Raw genomic sequence first — 23,059 nt, forward strand, 5'->3', positions numbered from 1 at the left:
GATTGATGGATGCCCACTACTTCTTGAGTCACTGCAAACATCCTCAAGTCAGTCTTTGAACTGCTTATACCATTCAAATACACTGGTACGACTTAACGTTTTATCACCATAAACAGTTTATAAACGTTTCAGTTCCAGATTTTCGCACTTTAAAGCAAAATTTGATATTCTTTCGTTGCTCATTGCAACATCGTGACGCGGAACGTTAGCACTACTGAAGAACTCGCTTTTACTTGCAACCTGTCAGCCTACTGGACTGTTGGAGGAAGTTTGAACTGCAATCTATCACTTCTGTTTATTTCCAAACTCATCAAACACGACCGCTACAGCACGGATCCGGGAAATTTACTGCCACACCTCGTATACACCTGCATGTACACACCTGCCTAAAAAGGCATGTGTATATGCAGGTGTATGGAATCACGTTTTATTTTTCTTAATTTAACAAAGTTTTTATTAAAATAGGGCTACCTGTTTAACAATTTTTATTAATTTTTATTTTCTATTATGTATAAAAAAAATCAAAAAGCTAAAATAAAATTTAAGAAATATTTTAAAAATTTCTATAATGTTCGAGAATATTCCAGAAAGGTGTAGAAGATTACTGAATGTGGAAGAACAGTGTAGATCAGCGGTTCCCAAACTGGGGGCCGCGAAACGACCCTCTGGAACTGGTCAAATTATTCGTTCTATGTATAGCAAATTAATGATAAATAAAGTTATTATTATATATTTATGCAAAAATAAGAATAAAGTTGAGTTGTTTTAAACATAAAACTTTGAATTTTCTTTTTAAAAAACTGTGTTCACACACATACACACACACAGCGAAACATATATAGGAAGTCTACGAACTTTTTTTTTTTTTTCCTCTTTCATTTTTGAAGGTGTCCGTAGATCTTTTTGCATGTAAAACTACATGCAAAAAGTAGAACAATTGGTGCAAAAAGCAGGTGAGACGAGAAATAAGAATCAAATTAACAATACTAATGCAAATATATACAAAGAGTACCATGATACAATACTGTTTTTTTGAGTCTTTTTCACCAACCTTGCGTAGAATTAAAACACCAGGGAAACTAAACTTTTGATAACTGATTTATAATAAGTCAAAATACCCGCATCTACAACAAATTTAACTTTATAAAAACTCTACATATAAATTATTAAAATCTGCTACATTACAATCAATAAAATGCATAAAATATACTGATTAAAACGATAAAAACCGTAGCTTTCAAAGGCTCAGCCTTCTTCTTCAGCGGTAAACCTTGCTATGCAGTACAACTTTAAATATCAGCAGGCTAACGGTACTCCTCACGTGTTTCCATTCTCGTGTGCTTCGTTCTCTCGCGTTGTGGAACTGGAAGTGGCTCGAGTGGAAGCCACACGGAATCGTTCATCCCTTTTGAGGATAGTGGTCTCAAAGATGGGATGAATCCGCGTGCCTCTATCCCTATTTATGTTAATGGTAGAACAAATCCGCAAACTCTCGAGCCACTTTTTATAAAGTTAAATTTGTTGTAGATGCGGGTATTTTGACTTATTATAAATCAGTTATCAAAAGTTTAGTTTCCCTGGTGTTTTAATTCTACGCAAGGTTGGTGAAAAAGACTCAAAAAAACAGTATGGATATACCCAACCGCAGAGGCCTGTTTGGAGAATTATTTCGATGTTATGGCCGTCCATTTGTGCAGTGCGTCAGAGAATATCAGAGGCATAGTGTTAGGGAGGCGAAACATGAACAACATTTGAGGTTTGCCCATCGATGCAAGACGCATAATCTCATTCCACGAGGCTTTCAAACAAAGCTACCCTTTGAGGATGAACGAGTATTTAACATTACCAAGTGGTATCAAAGGAAGATCCTTAATATATGGATCGGAAAATTACATAATGATTTATACCACATTAGGAGAGGTAAAAGGCAGTGCTTGGATAAGTTAAGTGATAAGTTGTCTCCGATACACTTAGCAGGAGTGGTTAGTGTAGTAACAGCTAAAGCAAAACGAATTTCGGACAGTTATAGACGGAGACAAATGGGGAAGTTTGACAAGCTTAAAGAACGAACCAAGCCTAGGGGCAGTGGTGATAGCACCACCAAGAATTTTGTGGTGAATTTGAGCAATAAACAATTAACTAAGGAGCAATTGGAGGTTCTAAATTTAGGACCGGAATTTGCCATGGTGCCGCCCAGATTACCCGTTGCAGAAGTAGCTATGGGCGTGGAAAGGGCTATAAGCAAACTTCCCGAAGCTACAGCTAATGAAGTTCGAGTAAAAGTAGCAGCGATCCTGAGTCAAGCTAAGGATGCCCCCTCCAATCTTAATGTGAAGCAAAGAATTGCGCTAAGAAGCCTTAAACAGGATGATAGCATCGTAGTCCTACCCGCGGACAAGGGTAGAGCAACTGTGGTTCTTGATAAGGAAGCATATAGAAGTAAAGCGTTGTGTTTATTGGAAGATCAGATGACTTATAAAGTTATTCAGAAAAGTCCTCTTCTTAGTTTGGAACGCCAAGTGAACGGTATGGTACAGGGTTGGCTTAAGTCCAACAAAATTTCTAAGGAACAGTATTGGATGTTGCGCGCTACAGGTAGCCAAATGCCAAGATTTTATGGCTTGCCTAAAATTCACAAAGTGGATGTGCCACTTAGACCCATAGTCTCATTTATAGGCAGTCCAACCTATGCACTTTCTGGTTTCTTAGCCAAATTGTTATCCCCACTAGTGGGACTTTCAGAATACAGTATTAAAGATAGTAAAGACTTTGTGCAGTTTATTAGAAGCCAACCCATAGAAGAAAATGAGATCATGATTTCCTTCGACGTGAAATCGCTATTTACATGTATTCCGATTGATCATGGGGTGTGGTGTGCACGCTTGGCATTACAGAGGGACACCACCCTAAGTACTAGAACACAGCTAAAGCTAGAGGATATTGAGAAAGGAATAGAGTTATGCCTCTCAAGTACCACTATGGTATTTGATAATACTATGTATAAACAGGTTAATGGTGCAGCCATGGGCTCCCCCATCAGCGCAATTATAGCTAATTTAGCTATGGAGGAGCTCGAGGCCAGAATATTTAATGCTAGTGTTCTCCCTATGCGCCCCTGGAAAAGGTATGTGGATGATACGTTTTCAATCATTCGGAAGGGGAGTGAGGATCAAGTGTTGAACAGCTTAAATGGCTTCTCCCCATTCATACAATTTACATCGGAGGTGGAAGAAGGAGGAGTTTTGCCGTTCCTAGATGTGTTGGTCTGTAGAGAAGGTCGACAGCTGAGGACTAGGGTGTTTAGGAAGTCCATGTGTAAAGGGCAGTATGCGCATTACAGCTCAGCCCAAACCAACCATCATAGGAACAGTGTGGTAAGAGCTTTAGTTGAAAGAGCAAAATCACATTGCAGTACCTCCGATGATAGAAAATTAGAGTATGAACGGGTCGCGACGGATCTTGCAAAATGTGGTTACCCCCGGAGGATTATAGAGAAATATGTTAAAGGAAATCAGAGGAGAGGCGAGCCATTTACACCGATAGCCACTGCATACATTCCCTACTACCCGGGTTTGACTGATCATATAGCTAGAATACTAAGAAAGTACCAGACGCGTTGTGTGCAGCTTCCAGGACGGAGGCTGCGCACAATCGTGTCTCAGGTTAAAGACCCCATTAAAAAAGAGAACACTAGTGGGGTCGTATATAGCATTAGATGCCCGGATTGTGGGGAGTGTTATGTAGGGGAAACAAAACGCCGTCTTAAAGATCGTTTGGGGGAGCACACTAAGGCAATAAGAAATGCGGAATATGGCAAGTCCGCCGTGGCCGAGCATTTTTGGGAGAAGCAACACCAGATCTCCCCGGACGATGCTATCATCACCGATCGGGCGCATAAGTTCTGGGACCGTAAGTGGCTCGAGAGTTTGCGGATTTGTTCTACCATTAACATAAATAGGGATAGAGGCACGCGGATTCATCCCATCTTTGAGACCACTATCCTCAAAAGGGATGAACGATTCCGTGTGGCTTCCACTCGAGCCACTTCCAGTTCCACAACGCGAGAGAACGAAGCACACGAGAATGGAAACACGTGAGGAGTACCGTTAGCCTGCTGATATTTAAAGTTGTACTGCATAGCAAGGTTTACCGCTGAAGAAGAAGGCTGAGCCTTTGAAAGCTACGGTTTTTATCGTTTTAATCAGTATATTTTATGCATTTTATTGATTGTAATGTAGCAGATTTTAATAATTTATATGTAGAGTTTTTATAAAGTTAAATTTGTTGTAGATGCGGGTATTTTGACTTATTATAAATCAGTTATCAAAAGTTTAGTTTCCCTGGTGTTTTAATTCTACGCAAGGTTGGTGAAAAAGACTCAAAAAAACAGTATGGATATACCCAACCGCAGAGGCCTGTTTGGAGAACCATGATACAATATTCCAGAACAGAGAGGTATTTTAAAATAATGCATATCACAACAGAAGTTTGAAACAATAATAGTTACGAGGATGATAGATGACCTAAACCGAAAACCTAACAAATTTAATTTGAATATACTCAAGTCTAACTGCAAAGTACATTCATTCTTAAAGAATCAAATATGGGAAGGATTAACTGCTTGCAGAGGATGACAATCACATTGTTATCAAACCTTAAAAACAAATGGCCAACACATAACCAATTCCAAAAAAATTCTGGAAGAGCCTCAAAAATGATGGAATAAATACGAGAGAATAAATTCAAGTTGGGGCAGTGGGAAATTTTCAAGTCCTTAATGTGACTGCTATTTTCGAAGAGAGGACTGAATCGAGAAAAGGAGTAAAGTTTGCTTTATCAGAAGCTGATCAAAACTTCATAGATCTTCAACTCGAAGTGTTGCCACTCATGCTGGCATACTGAAAAAGAAAGGCAACAAACCATTAAAATACAGCACGTTTCTCAAATCTCTAGGTCAGTGCTTTCCAAACTTTTTTGATGCCGACATACATGCCGTAGTACATGCCAAAAACAATACTCTACTCAGAATTTTGTAATTACTCGACACCCCACCATTCCTGCTCCTTAAGTTCATGGCAAATGCAACGGTGCGCAACTTCCTTTGTTTTGGGGGCCAGAAATATGTAGACAAGAGTAAGAAAAAGGAAAGATATGCAGTACTAAACACAGGCTTAACTATGATATTTTGAAATCGACCATGTCAGTTATTCCTTTTCAACGAAGAAGAATGGTCCAGAATTCACCACCCGCCGAGTATAAAGCAAGTAAAGAAATAAATGTAAAATTTTAATGTATTACTCAATAATTATATTTTAATCAACCAAATGCATTAATACAGGTCGTGCAAGGAAATCAGAACGAAAACAAAAAAAATGCTGATTTGATGCCAAAATATGGAAGAGATACGACGCCATCCAATTTAGAAAGCCCTACCCAGGTGTTTAAAAAAAAATAATAATAAATAAATAAATAAAATAATACTGCCATCTTTTTTTTTTCTTTATGTCCCAGCTGAAATTCTAAACATACTATATATACTCGTGCTACTTTGTGTCAAATACGCTTTCTTGCAATAAATTCTATATGTTGAAGGATTTATTTTATCTTAAAAATTTTACTTACTATTGAAAGGGGCTGCTTCAAAACATTATTAATCAAGGGATTCGCAATAAGAAAAATACTATAAACTACTGAATCAAGCTAACAAGGAATAACGAGCTTCAAGGCCCAGAGTTTGTTTCGCCTCACCCCACGAGAGAGCCTGACTTACTTTCTGTAGGCAACACTGTCTGTGGAGCCAAGACAATTGTTCTCTTTCCAAGTTAGTCAATTTCCAAGAATGAGTCTTAAAACGGATGCTCTCCCTCCTGTCCACATGTTCTCACATGGGAAGAACGTGGAAAAAGCTCACATCTTGTAACATGAGGTAACGAAACCACTATTGTCATTGTGGAAGCATCATGAAGAACTACTACACAGATCTCTCTACATCTTTCAGAGAGGGCAAATTGCTCAAAATGTAAAGGGGAGAGATCCTCGAGCCCTAAATGAAGCTCCTCAGAGGCGCCAACCATCCCAAATTCATTTTCACGGATGATAAAGCTCTTCCACTTGAAGTGATACTCTTCGAATGGAGAAGTCAGCCAATCTCCGGATCTGAATCCGACGGAGTGTGTATGCAATGCGTTAGAGAGCGAATTAAGGCACGTGCATGTCGACCTTTTTTCCAGAGTCCTTCCATTACCTAAGATCTGATCTTGTACAGAAGTGGTATTTATTGGCACAAGCTTTAATATCAGCCTTGCAAATAGCATGATAGCAGGTTGTGAAGGTTACTGTCTGTCAAGGATGACTATATTTCCTATGAAATGTCTAAATTATGTTTAGAGTAGTATGTTATGAGTAGTAGTTATGAACATGCGCGGTAAGTGTGCTTATAAATATGATATGACAATATATTGAGATTATTTGATATATTAAAAAAGTTACTTTGCAGCAGTTACTTCGTTAAAGCAACAGTAGTAGAGTAATTATGGAAAGCATACTGGATAACAACCAAGAAATTACTCCAATAGAAATATCACTGTATACACTTACAAAAAAAGGCATTCTTTAACTCTGCAGTCACTTTTGATTTAGAATTATACATGTTAGGTAACAATGAATTCCCTGCATACCGTACGGAGGCTTTTATAAAGTGGAGTGGCTTGTTGTTAGCAGTAAACTTGACCGTCTTGACGAGATTTAATGAGATAATTACTTTAGATCTAAGAGAAACATATAAGAATTTTTTACGTGACTTACAAAATCCACGAGCGTTTCCTCACTGGATCTTCCAGGACAAAATCCATTGCTGAGTGGAAATTAAATTTACCTCACGGAGGGAAGTTATTCTGGAAACCATAATGCGTTCCAGAATCTTCCCCATATTAACCAACAAAGCAATTGGCCTATAAGACCTATCATCATTTCTTGAGTAACAGGAAATGACAAAAATGAAAAGATGCAGAGCAGGGATTCTCAACAGGGGCGATATCAGCCCCAAGGGGGCGAAAAAATCATGGGTATTTACAATGGTTTGTGGCCCTCCAAAGTTCATCCCTACACGATAACATCTTATTCCTTAATATTTAATTTCTCTCATTAGGTTTTCTTTTCCCCCGAAACAACTGATTTTTAACATTAGGTTTATTATATTAGGAGTGAGTGATAAATTTTTATAAAAGAAAGATAGTGGGCATGATTTAATTCAACCACCTTTACTTTTCATAGGCATTAAATGCCTAAGTTCTTTCAGAGGCAATGTCTCCGTAATCCATGGCGTTTGCGCCTTTCCGACAGCTGCGATATCGGCGGTGGCGTGGTGAATGTGGTTTATTTATTTATTCTTTTATTTCATTGGTCAATATATGAGGCATGGAGCAATGGTTTCTATTGTCTGAGCGGGTAGCAGTGTCTGCGTGTGTAGCACAGTGATATCGTCACCGTCCTCCCCACACCGGGTGGAAAAGGCCCGGGTCGAATCCCGTCGATGACGCGAGGAACTTTAATGGGCTTTTTTCACTCCGTGGCTGAGTTAGTCGGTCTCAGGCGTAGATAGCAAGGTTCTCCTCCTCCCAGAAACTGGGGGTTTTTTCGTCCAGCAAAACAGGCAACTCGACCAGAGAACACGCAATTTACAGTCAAAACACATATATGGGTATATGTAAGAGATTACGAGTGGCCCTAATATAATAATTTTAATTTGTTGTTTCTACTTTCTAAGCGACAATTAGTATTATATTTTTATTGTTTCCTCGTGGAAGTTGTTTATTTTTGATCCACAGTGCTTTTGTGAGTGACATGGGCTACGAGAGTTAAATAAAAATAGGTAGTTTATATTTTATTATTTAATTCTTTGTAGTTATTCAACCCATCATCAATCATGTCAAGTGCAGAAAAGAAAAAGTGTCGACAGTATCTGAATCTAGCTTACGGTTTTATCGAAAGCCCATTAGACTCAACACAGCCTATGTGTCTTATGTGTAATAGTTCTTTTTCAAATGGGACTATGAAACCATCGAGATTTTTCGATCACTTAAAAAGGAGACGTCCTAATAAAGTTGGTAAACATATCAAATATTAAAAAAAAAAAAAAAAAAAATTCTGAACAACGTAACACTGTTACTTCCTTATTTAAGAAGAACACGCAAACAAAATGGAATGATTGTGTCTTATAAAATTGCAGAAACCATTGCAAAAACTGTAGTGCTCATACAGTGGCTGAGACTGTTATACGACCCGCATTAGAATAGACTGTAATTTCAACAGTGATGCATCAAAATCTTTCCAGTATTTTTAAAAGCATTGCCATTGAGCAACGAATTCGAAGATGAATCGATAAGATATCAGTTAACTTTGAAGAGCAGCTAGTTGACAAACTAAACATGAGAAAATTTTCTATTCAGATTGATGAATCCGCAGTTAGTTCCAATAAGGCTTTCTTATGGCATAAGTTCGCTATTTCAATGACGATTGTAAATTGCAAGAAGAGATGTTGTTTGTAAAATCTATAAACTGACCATACTGGAGCACCCATTTTTGCTGCTATAAAAACATGGTTTGACAAAAAACAAGTACCACTGGAAAATTTGATATCCTGTGCCATTGATGGTGCCACCTCCACGGTTGCAAGATATAAAGGTTTTATAGCCAACCTAAAGAAAGTATGTCCTGAAGTTCTTGCAATACACTGCACTGTGCACCGACACCATCAGGTTGCCAAAAATACAAAAAAATTTGTATTAGTCCAGTTCTTTATCAATCTCCCAGTATAGTTATTAAAACTATCAATAAAATAAAGTCACATAGCAAATATGATCGCCTTTTCAGAAAATTTGTGTTGATAATGAAGAGCAGTATGCGAGGCTTATTTTACATACAGAAGTCAGATGGCTTTCTAAAGGAAACTGTCTAACAAGATTTGTAAACCTTTTTGATACAATAATTAATTTTTTAGAAAGCGAAGGAGGCACGGATTTAGCAAAGGAGATCAGTAAACACAAAAACAACATACACTATATGGCTTGGATTTTTGGAAAACTTAATGAAGTATCACTTCAACTTCGAGGGAAATTAATTACGGTGACGACTGCAAACGCGTATTAAAAGTCTTCACCGAAAAACTGGAAATATTTGAAAGAAATTTAATGGGAAAACAATTTCATGATATGCAAGAGTTAGCTTAAATCAACGAATCTCTCAGCGAGCATGATCTTAAGAATTATTCAGATCACTTGTGTTCTTTAAAAGGTGAAATGAAAAACAGATTTTCAGATTTATTTTCTTTTGAAGTGAAGCCATGGAGGTTAGATCTAATTGGATACGATGCTGGGTCTGCTAGTGAAGAAATTCAAGAACTCATTGAATTAAAATGTAACGAAGAATGCAAATATAAATTTGAAAAAGGTGGAATGGCTGAGTTGTGGGGATCAAAGCCAACTGAACTTCTTTATCCAACAATGTGATCTGAAATGGCCAAAATACTTCTTTGTTTTCCAACGTCTTATATGGTTGAAAGTGATTTTAGTTCAGTAAATAAAATATTAACAAAAGAAAGAAACAGAATTAATATATGTTCAAGAGGAGACATAGAATTAAACTTACTAACATCATACCGAACTTTGAACTTTTAGCGAAGAAGCATCAAGCTCAAGGATCCCAGTGAATAAAAAGAGCAAGTATAAAGTTTATTCTTATTTAAAATTTTCATGGGGGATGGGCAATTAGGAAAAAAATTGTCTAAAAAAGCCCTTTAGGGGGCGATAATTAAAAAAAAAGGTTGAGAAACACTGATGTAGAGGAATCGCGCACAAGCAAACCTGAGCCAGCAATAATCCCGCCACAGAGCCAGTCTGAGGCCAGCAGTGATTGTGAAGAGAAGGTTCAGAAAGGATTCAGTAAAATTCAGCAGATAGCGTTGTAGATCGGAAGCAGACGCAATGTAGATTCGTAATCCTAAGTAATTTCGTCAGCTTGGACCTTCAGAGAAGATGGAAGCTGGAGCAAAGGAATCACTGGAGTCTCGAGAAAGCCTGATCTGTTTACGGCGGGTAAATGAGTTGCAAGCAAAGTTCTGAAGAAGAATATATATTTCCATTGGTGTCAGAAGAAAAGATTCGTTCCCAGGAGAAAATGAAAGAGGCTAACGAAGATCATCATAGAGCGGACATTTAAAGAGGACATGTTCCTAATCCTCGGGTTGGCCACAGAAACAAAGATGATTCAGATAGATTAAAGGTCATAAGTTTAGCTCGAAGTGAGTCAGTAAGAAAAGTGCGTTTAAACTTGGAGAAAACCATTTTAGTATATTTTTTTTGCAAAGCAAAAGAAACCAGTGGAATAATGTTTTGTGTAACCAGACCTTTGGAAGTATTGGACCATCGATCTTGTCAAAGTTGAACAAGGTAGTCCCAGCAGCGTAATAAATGACATAACAATACCAAATTAAATTGAACTGAATTATGACACTACTCATTCAGAATTTTTTTGAGCAAATATCCTTAAAATGACTTGTAAAGGCCTGCTGTGGTCTTGGAATAAGGTACGCGGATGCATATATACTCATATTGCGAGATCGGGCCCATACGCTTCCGCTGCCGAGTAGTCAAGCACAAGGGTACACACGTACAAACGCAGGTGTGACCGTTGTTGTAGGGTTTTAAGAGTATCAGCGACTAAAACCATATTGCTTCGTATATACTGTCTGTAAATTGCATGTGTTCTGTTGGTAGATTTCTGTTTAATGTACAAAAATCAGTTTCCGGGAGAAAAAACCATGCTGCCCTCGCCTGAGACCGACTAACTCAGCCACGTTGTGAAAAAGGCCCATAAAAATTCTCTACGTCATCGACGGGACTCGAACGCAGGTCTTTTCCACCCGGTGTAGGGAGGACGGCAATTCTACCAACTGTGCTATCCACGCGGGTGGCGTGACTACTAAATACGGTGACGTTTCTTGTATTATCTCTATATTATGAACTCCTCTGACCTTGTGGTCGTCTCGGAGTATGACCAAAAGAAGAAGAGAACAGCCGACTGATAATCGCAAATCAATGAAGCTGTCAGCACTTCTAGCGACTTTGGGGCTCTATCAGAGAATAAAAAGTTTTAGTTTTTAAGTTTTTTTTTTTTTTAATTATGAAGTATATACCATAATGTTATTATAATCAACTTTTTTTTTCTTATTGTGTATACATCAATTCCCTTCGTGTAGACTTTTAAACAACATGTCAATTACTGTTAAGCGCATGAATGTTAAATACTGAATTTTTTTTTTTTTTTTTTTCATTATGTCCATGTACTTACATTATGCTTCATTAGTATATGGGCGTTCGTTTGTTTGGGGATATTTTAGGCGCATCGGCATCTATGGCCATAGTATATGGGCTTCCATAAACCTGCACTGGTTCGGCCCCGAGGTGTCCTACTGTATTAACTATCACAGAATGCCAACAAACAGGAAGAGGAGCGGCTGGGGCATCAAACAATATGCCACTGCAGACCATTACACAGCAAGATCAAAAAAATGCAATTTCTGAATAGGATGTTTCCAATAAGTACTATCTCTTTGAAATAGCTTATCTCTCTTTGAAATAAATTGATGGAACTACTTTTTATGGATAACAGATATTGAATTCATACTTTAAAGAAACATACTCACACATCCAATTTTAAACTTCACCTGCCAAAATGTAACTAGGAATTTTGACACTGATGGCCGGTTATCAGTGTCAAATTTTCATAAATATATCATTATTTATTTTAAAATTAATTATAACATTAATTAAATTATTATCTGTAAGATGGTACTTTATAAAAAAATAAGCAAAGCATCTATAACAACTGATTTAGATAATAACAATTGTCATAGTTTTTAAGTTATAATTTTTAAATTAATTATTTAAAGTCCATCTCCATTTTGCAGCTACGATGAATCGGCATCTGTGGCAGAGGCCACAATCGTATACCCTACTTACTTTTGTTCACTTTGGCTCATCAATTCATCTGCGTTGTACAGTTATTAGATTGAATACTGCAATTTGTCCATTTTCTACTCCAGCCTTGTAACTATGAAAAACTAACCAATGAATTCTGATGTGAATTATCTATGACTTTTTTTATATATAATAGGGAAATATCTGAGAAATTAAAGACTACTCATCGTTCCACATACAACATCTCAATGGACTCTGCCACTTAACGTCATCAAATGGATCATCAAACAACGTATCAAACGAATACTGGACTTGAATTTCTGTAGATTGTAATTGTTAGGAAATGCGTGTAAGGAAGGTTGTTCCAAAGAACAGAAGCAGAACTGATAAATGAGGAAAAGTTATTTTTGTGAGCTTGGAGATGGAGGCAGTGAATGGATGTTGACTAATTCACGTACGTGTTTCGGAATAGAAATAAAGAACAAATCTTCTGTTTATATTCCGGGACGACCAAACGGTCAGAAGAGTTCACAAGATAGACAGAATACAAGAAACAGCACCGTATTTAGCAGTCACGGGCCTGAACCTCGGTCACTCAAGGCACGTGTACTTATGCACCCGCGCGCTTAACCACTCGGCTACGGCGGCCTGAATGTTTTGGAAGAGAGTCGAATTATAGATATTAACAAAGACAGTGCATATGGAAATATCTATTAAAAAGGCATGAAAAGAAACTAACTTCTGTATATGAGAGAGAGAGAGAGAGAATAAATAAATGACATAACTGGGCTCGTCTGGATATAGTCTAAAATCTAGAGAGGTTTTTGGGATACTACCCCGAAATGGTGACCCAAACAATATTCCATGGGCTCGTTTTAAGATTTGTACAGTCAGTAGCTGATTAGAAGAAGAAGAGTAACGCCGAGAAATGAAAATGCAAAAACCCATTTTTTCGATCCAGACGAAGCAATATTTGTGGTATGTTTATGCCAGAAAAAAAATAAAAGTCAGGGTAATCCCAAATAAAGATATATGATTCTGCCTGGAAATTGGAGTGTTGTGGAAGATGAGCATGGGAGAAGCAGATATTTTTTGCAGGAAATAAGTTATAATGAAGAGAACTGAGTATAGTTACAATGAAAATAACTGAGTTTTCAACTTCTCGAACTGATATTGCAGAAGTTGAAACTATTTTGTGCAAAGCACGTATTCTTTTTTTTTTTTTTTTTTCCAAACTGGAAGGTGAATGTAGTGTGCTATCGTCAGCAAAACTATGGACCGAAATTTTCCAGACCATCATTAATATATATGAGGGAAAAACAGTAGGAAAAAGTGGTGACCCTTGGGAAACACCAGCAGTTAGTTGAAAAGTCAGAAAACACAAATCTACTATCACCTGCAGTGAGCGGTAGAAGAGAAAACTGGCTACCCATTGCAGAATAGAAGGCAAACCTTAAGATGGAAATTTTTAGAAGACCATTATACCAGACAGGGTCAAAAGCCTTGGAAATGTCAGGAACAACTCTTGATTTTCACATCAAATTTGTCCAGAGATTAGTGAAACATATGCCAGTACATTACCAGTGGATTGACAATGACGATAATTGATCAGATGAAAGCTTTCGAGCTAGTACAAGAGTTAACGATTGGATTTTTCCATTACTTTGAAAAGAGTTTAGGTAAATGCAATGGACCAATAGTTGGAAGGGATAGATTTGTCACAATTTTTAGTAACTGGTTAAATAGGAGCAAATGTCCATGAATAAAGAAAAATACCAGATAATAAGAGAGGGCACAAAGTTGACAACACAAAACAGGAATAAGCTCTGGAACACAAAAGACTTCTTGACATCAAAATTATTCAAAATTCTTGTAATGCATTCTGCTGTCGGAAAACCACCGAAGGCATTAAATTCTTTCTACCATACCGAATGTGTTCAATACAGTAGGAGAAGATTTACAAAGTTCATCACTGCAAAGGTTGAATAGAAAATAAAGATGCTAATAAATGAAAATGAAAAAGACATCAGCATATAACAGAAGTGGAGGTATGAACGGATAGATATGGCCAATACTTTGACCTGAGACTAGAAGACTATTAACATTTGGAAAAGAAGCAAGTTTACTCTTAGCCTCTACGAAATAGTGCTTGGATTGATTGATAACTTTTTTCTTTTTCTTTTTTTTTTTTTCTTACGCTATTAAGGAATTTATGTAAAGCAGAAAACAAAACTGAAAATCTGGATACAAGCCAACTGCGGTATGCTAACTTGAACAGCTTTTACACATGTATTAGTAAAACCACAGTTTGGATAAAGGACGAGATTTAAGAATGGTATGAGGAATAAAGTATTTCATCTCTACAAGAATAATTTCACTGCAAATCTAGCAAACATTAGGATCGGAAATTTGAAAACAATAGATAGAAAACGTGCAGATCATCCCATTTGCATCCTTGTAATGACAAACGAAAATATGGTGAGAACGGCCACGAGAGAGAGAGAGAGAGAGAGAGAGAGAGAGAGAGAGAGAGAAGCTCCACTGGAGAAGAGAACATTCCTAATTATAGACGTAAATTAAGAAGAACGGTGCCCGTGGGAAATATCTACAGAAAAGGCATACAGAAGAAACCTGCGTGATGGCGAGAATTTGTAAGGACAGTCATTAACTAACCTCACTACCTTCTTTTGGATAGTGTGTAGAAAGCCTGAGAAGTTTTAGGAGAACAACCCCAGATTTAGGAACAATATTCCATGATAAGGTGAATTTGTAATGCCAAACGATAAAAAAGTACATGTAAGACCCTATTATGCGTGTACTTTGAAGGGCTATTGAATATTCCAAAAAATATTTTATAAGAATTTGATCATGCATATATTTTTCTTAACTCATATTTTGATGATAATGATGGCACCAGAAACAGCTCCCCGCACCCTACAAAATTTTCTACTCCTTCATTGGTGGATTTCACAACGGTTGTTTTGGCTTCTTCGCTAAAAGCACCGTAGTCAGTGCAGAAAAAGTGCCATTTAGCTGAGCGCTAAATGGCACTTGCTGTTTAGTAACAGCAAATGGCATTTGCTGTTACTAAACAGCAGTCAATGTTTAAAGGCTTGGTATAGCAGTTCGCCTTACTTCTTTATGAAGAAGTTGTGGTAAAAATGCATGGCTACAAAAGAGAAACAGTTTTTCTATACCATGGGGGGGGACTGTAAATGATAAAATGCGTAAAACATAACAGAAATAGAGCAGCAGTACGCGCTATAAAATATATACGAGCGTATCACATTGTAATAACATGCTATTCTTCATTTTTGCTTTGGATCTGTAAGTATTAAAAACCTTAAACTAACGAAGCGTTTGCAAACAAATGTTTTTACCCGATTCTTCAAATTTGTTGCTTCTTATGGTACGAAAAATACAATAAGATAAACCCACTGCTTAAATAACACTTCACACGAGTTAGATTATAAATTACAAATAATTCTGTTAATACTCCGGAATGGATACAATAGAGCGAAGAAGAAGAATAAATCTCATAATAAGCTTGTACAACAACAATTATGAATAAATGACACGCTGACTCTCACTCTCTCTCAATATATGTTTAAATGAAACTCAACAAAAATACAGAACCATATTTAAGTACATAACTCTCATGAAAGAAATTATTTTGTAAATTATACTGATAAAATGGGAACTAAATACTACTTATACAATCCTCCGCTACATACACACACACACACACACTTTTCATATTCAAGTCGTTTAAAAAGAATTTATCTAGAAATCTCATACTAACTGATCTATCAAATGACAAATTTACGAACTCGCATTTTATAAATAATAGCTGTTATAAATAAGAGTTGTGTTCCACTCCAGAGTTAGGGTCACTCACAGTTGTGACCCAATATCTGGAGTGGGACAAAAACACAATTGATGGTAACAACACGCACCATATATACATAAAAAATTCTAACATAATATACCATTAAACAGCATGTACCTTATCCACTTAGACTATAATCAAATATAATATTACGACGGATGTAATGTTCTATCTACAATAGATGATGGCATTAATCCGATCTGTACTATATTGCTTAAGATATTTATTAATTTCTCCTATTATAGTTGTACTATATTGCTTAAGATATTTATTAATTTCTCCTATTATATATATATATATAATATATATATAACACATACCTGAACATAACTGCCGACAAACCAACCACGTAAAAACTTACCGATTCCACCACAACCAAAAATTTCTTTTATCAATAAAAAGGTACGTTATATCATCAGCAATTTTCTAATATTCAAGGCCAGCAATAAATCAGTTCCATTTATGTACTTCAAGTACTTCAAAAAATTCAATCATATAAAGCTATTAGAGTATCTATTCCATTAAAATCAATATCGATTTTTAAAAACTTTTTAAACACTCAATAATATACATTTTAAAACGTCAACGTTAAAATAAAATACATATTTAAAACGATAAACACAAAATGAGCAACTTACCGAATTCCGACTGATTGCTGTCCACAATGCTGATGGAAGTTAAAATGACTGGAGACATAAACACCAGTAGCAGCACTAATATCGTGCTGTCAGTCGCCATCTTATAGTAGCTTCCCTTATTGAACCACAGGTAACTCCTGCATACACAGTGTATCCGAGTGTGGGGTTGTAGCCATGTGTATATGTGTGTTTTTGTGTTTGTGTGCGCGCGCCTACGATTCACTCAGCACAGGTAAACAAGGAGTCGTTAACTGAAGCGCCGTCTGATGGCCTTGACCCTCCAACTGACGTTCTAACAACAACCGTCCTGATCAGAAATTCCTTCACTATGTTCTTAGTCGTCTAGGAGCAAGCACTGTAAGCAAACAGACAACCTGTTAATGCCTGCAGAGCCATAAAGAAAGATACATTATAAGTAATTTAACACAATGTAAAAAACGCAACAAAAGCATCAACACACAAAAAACATTTTTCTCATCTTGCATACTTCTGTCTGATCAAAACGTACATTTAAAATAATGAAATCAGGTCAAGATACAACTTCAATCCCCCCCCCCACACACACACCAAGTAAAACGAGGAGGGAGCATTTAGGTACCGGATGGAAAGTCTTACCGCCACCACGATAGCAAAGGAAACGAGGGAGAACTATACGTTCTCCTAAACGGTTTGGCCTTACAGACTAAACCGTTTCTTATCTATCTCAAATACTTGTAGTTCATTAATTACTTTCTTTGCTCTCCCTCCTCCTCAGAACTGTCTTTTCTATTAGGGCGCCGTGCCTAGGGTCTACGAAAAAACAAGGACCAATTCCATGATTTTATTCTAGCAAACTAATTTTTAAACACAGATTTCTAAGATAAATTCTTTCTTCAGCCTTTTCTATTAGCAAAATCATTAACAACGTCATCAAAGTTCGTATTGTGAGTAAGTTAGTGCTGGAATAAGTGCTGTAGAAATAATTTCAAAACCAAATTTAGAGAAGCCTTTTTCGAATTTTTTTAAAAGCAAAAGGTTAGATTTTTTATTGCAAGGGCATTTTGTGTGTGTTGTGCGTGAGAGAGAGAGAGAGAGAGAGAGAGAGAGAGAGAGAGAGAGAGAGAGAGAGAGAGAGAGAGAGTGTATATATTTAGCTAGATTATTCTGCTACAATAAATACTAATTAATGATCAAATTTATTATACGGATTTATGGGCTAGTGCCATTGCCGTAGTAATATGTACACTAAGACTATAACGTAATCAATAGCATATTATACATTAATGAATCTAAGGAGTACACGTAGGTAAATTCATGTTAGAGATTGTTAAAAATATATACAGGATAGTATGCTATTGTTGCATACCTACAATCTGGGTGACTTTTTCGGGGGTCAACCACTCATATCGAAAGAAAAACAGAAAATAAAGGATTCTCTGTTTCTGTGATAATCAATATGCAATACGGTGTTACCAAATGTATTAATCAAGCCTAAAGGTTATTATAATGTTTTATAATTTTTTACAGTGCACATCGATCATCATTTACCCGACGGAGAACTAATGAACTAAAATCCAAAGCAAAAATCAAATCAAACGCTATATGTACTTGGTACGTGTACCAAGTGCAAGACAAAAACCACGTGGAGACCTAGCTATACAATATTTCTTGGGTTTCATAGCCTTGTGAATGAATGGATTTTTCTTTCTCTTTTCTTTTTGTTAATTCTAGTTAGTTTAGATTTAAGTATCTAGATTAGTATATTTTGCATTGGTGATTAAGTTTTTTTTAAAAAACCTTGGCATATATATATATTGCAACTAACAAAACTAAAATTGTTAGTCAGCACCATTAGGCTAAAATGCCTGAAATGCAACCATATCATAAGTGCATCCGCTCCACGAAATTGGATCCATAATAAATTATATAGGATCCAATACAAAGGAATAAAGTCAAATCCGCGCATAATGTATAAGTGTTAACTGTATCAGTAGCATTAACATGTTATATTTATTTTATTTAATAAATTGACTTTATAGTCTTTAAGCAATAAATAAACGTTTACACAACGCACTCACGCTAATAATAATAACGTATAGTATAATAATAATAACAAATTTTAAATTTTAATACTTAAATACAAGTATGCCTATATAAGTAAAAATCCTGATTTAAATTATAGAATGACTAGACCATTGCATTTCCAATGAACCTTTAAAAGAAAAGCAGGCAGTTTTTTTTTTTTCATTATACCGGGTGGTTATAAAATAAGTTTCCCTATTCAGGAGACCCTAGCGCTGTGAAAATCGGTGGATATGTCATTTAGAGTATGGGGAAGCGATTTGTAGAAGAAGAAAAAAAAAAAAAAAAAAAAATATATATATATATATATATAGTTCAAATATCCGCCACCAGGAGAGAAATTGGCACTGTAAACATGAGATGGAATACTTACCTTAGGATTAGATTTTAATATCAGAACTTTCTGCAGTTCTGGCCAACCTGATCACTAGATCTCAATCCCTGCGATTTCCGGCTATGGCATACCTGAAATACCCTTAGAAATCTACAGATATTCTTCTATGTGCTTTCCTTCACTTGAGATGACATTCTGAAAACGGAGGACTGCGTGCGACACAGTTTCGCGTAACATCTCATTGGGGATATTGGCTACATGCTGTTATGCTTGCTTTCAAATCGACAAGCGTCTGTATGCCGCCACGGTAAACTCTGTCTTTCAGGTATCCCCATAGCCGGAAATCACAGGGATTAAGATCTATGATCAGGCTGGCCAGAACTGTAGAAAGTCTCTAGAAACGATGCAGTCATTTCCGAATGTGAACGGAGCAGTTCCTTCACTTGTCGACCAACGTGGGGAGGGGTACTATCTTACATAAACACTACGGTCTCCAAGCATTGCCTTTCTTGCAGAGTGGGAATGATGTGATCTCTCAGAAGTAGTGCAGTACCGTACACCTTACGGGGCAATGAAGTGTAGACTCTTCAAAAAAAAAAAAAAAAAAAAAAGGTCCGATTATAAACTCTGCTGTGAATCCACACCATACAGTATATGGACTTTGTAGTGGTCTTTCATGCACAGCAGATGGAAGAAAGAAAAGTTCCCCATATTCGGCAGTTTTGTGCATTTACAGCGTCATGAAGAGTGAAATGTTCCTCATCAGACCACAAGATCATTCGAGCCCATGTATCGTATCGTCAAGTTCCATACGAGCCAGAAATCGTAGAGCAAAGTCTATTTGTTGTTACTGATCACAAGATTTTAGTTCTTGCACTACATGAATCTTGTACAGGAACCAGCGTAAAATTATCCGAAGCACTTTGCGTACAGTAGACCAAGGAAGGTCCAAGTCTCTTGACACACCTGTGGCACTACTGACTGGTAGTGTTTCGCATTCTGACCATTGCAACCGCCACTTTATCCACTACCTCCGTTCCTATACGTGGTCGTCCCCTGCCTGGAATTACACCTAACTCCCCAGTCGGTCGCTTCAAATATTTTTATTAGTTTTCGAAGCCTCACTGACGTCAAAGGTCCTTTACGCAAATCTTTGTTTCCGATATTCATGTAGTGCTGCATTAGCATTACTATTATTCTGGTAGAATAGTTTTACTAAAAGAGCACGTACCTTTTTTGTAAGAGCCATAATAGTTATGGACGGTGGCGTTGGCCTTTCTTCTTTTATCTAACACGATGTCATTTGCTTAAGCAGCGTGGCTTGAAGTAAATGACAACTTTTACATATGTGCAGCGCCGTTTTTACCCATGGTGGCGGAAATGTATACTATTTTTTCTCTTTTTTTCTTCTTCTACAGATCACTTCCCCATACCCTAAATGACATACCCACCGATTTTCACAGCGCTAACTCTAACCGTTTTGACACTAGGGTCTCCTGAATAGGGAAACTTATTTTTTTACCACCCGGTATTTTAATATTGTTTACAACTTGTGCATTTCTCCTTATTATAAACACACTAGCCAAAATCAATAAAAGTAATTTTTCGTGTGTGTGTGTGTGTATTTTTTATTATTATTACAACGAAATAATCCTATTTATTATTGATTATTAGGAATGCTTTATTGATGTGTGGCAGCAAACTAATGAAATAAATTATTATTAGTTATTATTATTATTACTGATACATGGAAGTAATATAATACTATTCATTAAATATGGACGTAAAAACAGATTCTTTTTGTTTTTTTATTAGCAATGTTTTTTTTTTTTTTTTCAGAAGCGTTCGCGCGTGCGCACACAGGGTGTCCAAAAAAAATGTATACGCACTTTATCAGCCCATAATTCAGTAACCTTTTTTTCTTTTTCAGTTGCAAGGTGTTAATAATAATGGAGAAGGCCAAACTTACATTTGAACAGCGGAAATTTGTGTTGAAGTGGTATTGGAAGTCGGAAAATATCAACGAATTCACACAGTTTATGAGTGAATACCACACTGAACCACCAACGCGTCTCACAATTTCGCATATCCGTGATAAGTTTGAAGCGGATGACACTGTGCAAAATGTATGCCGGCAACGATCAGGAAGACCTCGCACATCCACGAGCCCCACGAGATCACAAGAGGCGCTGGAACCTTTCCGACAAACACCAACGAAATCTGTCCGATTACCTGTGAAACGGCAATCCCCAAATCCAGTGTGCATAACATTTTAGAGTGTGCAAAATGGAAAACGTGCATTCCAAGATTAGTGCAGACTCTGAATAAAGAATCTGATCGTGGGATTGAATTTTCCGAGTGGTTTTTATGAAAATCTGCAGAGGACACTCTGTTTGCAAATTAGATCATTTGGAGTAATGACGCAACATCCAAGTTGAATGGTACAATTAATCGCCACAATTGTTCGTATTGGCCAACCGAGAATCCACACGTTACTGAGAAACAACATTTGAATTTACCGGGCATTACAGTGTGGTGTAGATTATCATCCTTGGGTTTGATGGGGCAATTCTTTTTTGATGCAACTGTTACTGGCGCTGTTTACCTCAACTTGCTTCAGGAATCAATCGTCCCACGCATTCGTGAGCTAGTTGAGGATGATGATGAATTTTATTTTCAACACGATGGGGTACTTCCCCATTTTCATCGCGATGTTAGGGCTTATATGGATGAAACTTTCCCAAGCAGATGAATTAGACGAAGAGGCAGTGTTTAGTTCCCTCTGCATTCTTCAGATCTAACGCCATTGGATTTTTATTTATGGGGATACCTCAAAGATAAAGTTTATGTCACAAAACCAGCAACGATCGCTGAATTACGGCAAGCTATTGAAGCAGAATGTGCAGCAATATCAAGAGCCTGGATGAGAATGGAGGACAATTTGAACACTTGTTCAAATTGTCCTCAATTCATTTTTGATTCATTATAAAATTATGAAACTGAATTTATGAAAATAAACATAGAAGTTATTAAAAATCAAAGCGTGTATACATTTTTTCTGGACACCCTGCATATATATGTGCTAAGTGCCTATTTGTCTTCATCATGTCCGTCTGTTCGATGCAAGTAATAGATAGACTCCTAGTGAACGGATTTTCATTAATTTTTTTATTTGGGCTTGTTAAACATACACTGCTCGACAAAATTAACAGAACACATAGAAAACGTGGAGTAACTCATACAGTTTGCGATGAAGCGGGATAAAATTTGGTATGGTGGTGTACCATAAAATAACGAAGAAATGAGGAGACAGCGAGAAACTTCAGAAAGGTATAAGAGACATTTATAGGGGTTGTATAAGAATTACTAACATGGTCACATTACAGAAGTCCATACAAGATCCTCGATGACATGGTCACATGACATCGGTAATGCATATTATCCCCTCCAACGGCTAAACAGACCTGACAGCAGTGAACATGCTCGATATCAGAGTGTCTATAAGATTCTGTGGCAACAATTTTTTTTTTTTTTTTTATTTACTATCAGTTTATTAACACAAAGTTCACCCCCCTGTACAGCAAGTGGGCTAGAAGGGTATTCTACCAGCGCAGACCTTAGCTAACCAAGTGACTGAAGAGTTGGCCGTCAGCGGGCAATGCGATGCCTAAGGGCGTCCCACACACGTTCGATCGGGTTTAAATATGATGATCGTGCTAGTCGTTGGATATTTTCAGTTTCAACAACTAAACAACACAACACACGCTGCACAAATAATATTACACACATTTCTGGCCTTTTACAGTGCTCTATATTCGTCACAGTGTACAGAGGCGGAGTTAAACTTTCGTTCAGGTGCCGTCCTACACATCTTCAGTTTCAAGATATTCCTCCACCACTTGAGCTCTAGGTGTAGTGGTGCTGTCGTGCAGGAAAAGAAAATCTGGGCCAGCTGCACCCCTAAAAAGTCGCACATAGGGTTCGAGGATCTGTTCTACGTATCCTTGAGAGTTACGGTACTCCTATCAAAAAATGAAGAGGGATGCGGCCACTGGTCGTTATTCCGCCCCACACGAGAACACCGCCTCCATCGTAATTGTCCCTTTCTCTGATGTTGGAGGGTTGGTACCGCATTCCTCGTTGTCTCCAAAGCGGTCATAAA

General features: G+C 37.1%; 1 protein-coding gene across 1 annotated transcript in view; it reads right to left on the reverse strand.

The window, feature by feature from the left end:
• Positions 1-23,059, reverse strand: part of LOC150080650 (insulin-like peptide receptor) — a 514,932-nt gene that overhangs the window by 427,159 nt on the left and 64,714 nt on the right. The window contains 1 exon segment of the mRNA XM_090381758.1: positions 16,503-16,857. Within this exon segment, the coding sequence (XP_090237884.1) occupies positions 16,503-16,602 (100 nt within the window). The 5' untranslated portion in view covers positions 16,603-16,857.

The sequence above is a fragment of the Mastigoproctus giganteus genome, chromosome 9 (assembly GCF_048544385.1).
Source record: "Mastigoproctus giganteus isolate SK-2022 chromosome 9, ASM4854438v1, whole genome shotgun sequence".
NCBI classification, from domain to species: Eukaryota; Metazoa; Arthropoda; class Arachnida; order Uropygi; family Thelyphonidae; genus Mastigoproctus; species Mastigoproctus giganteus.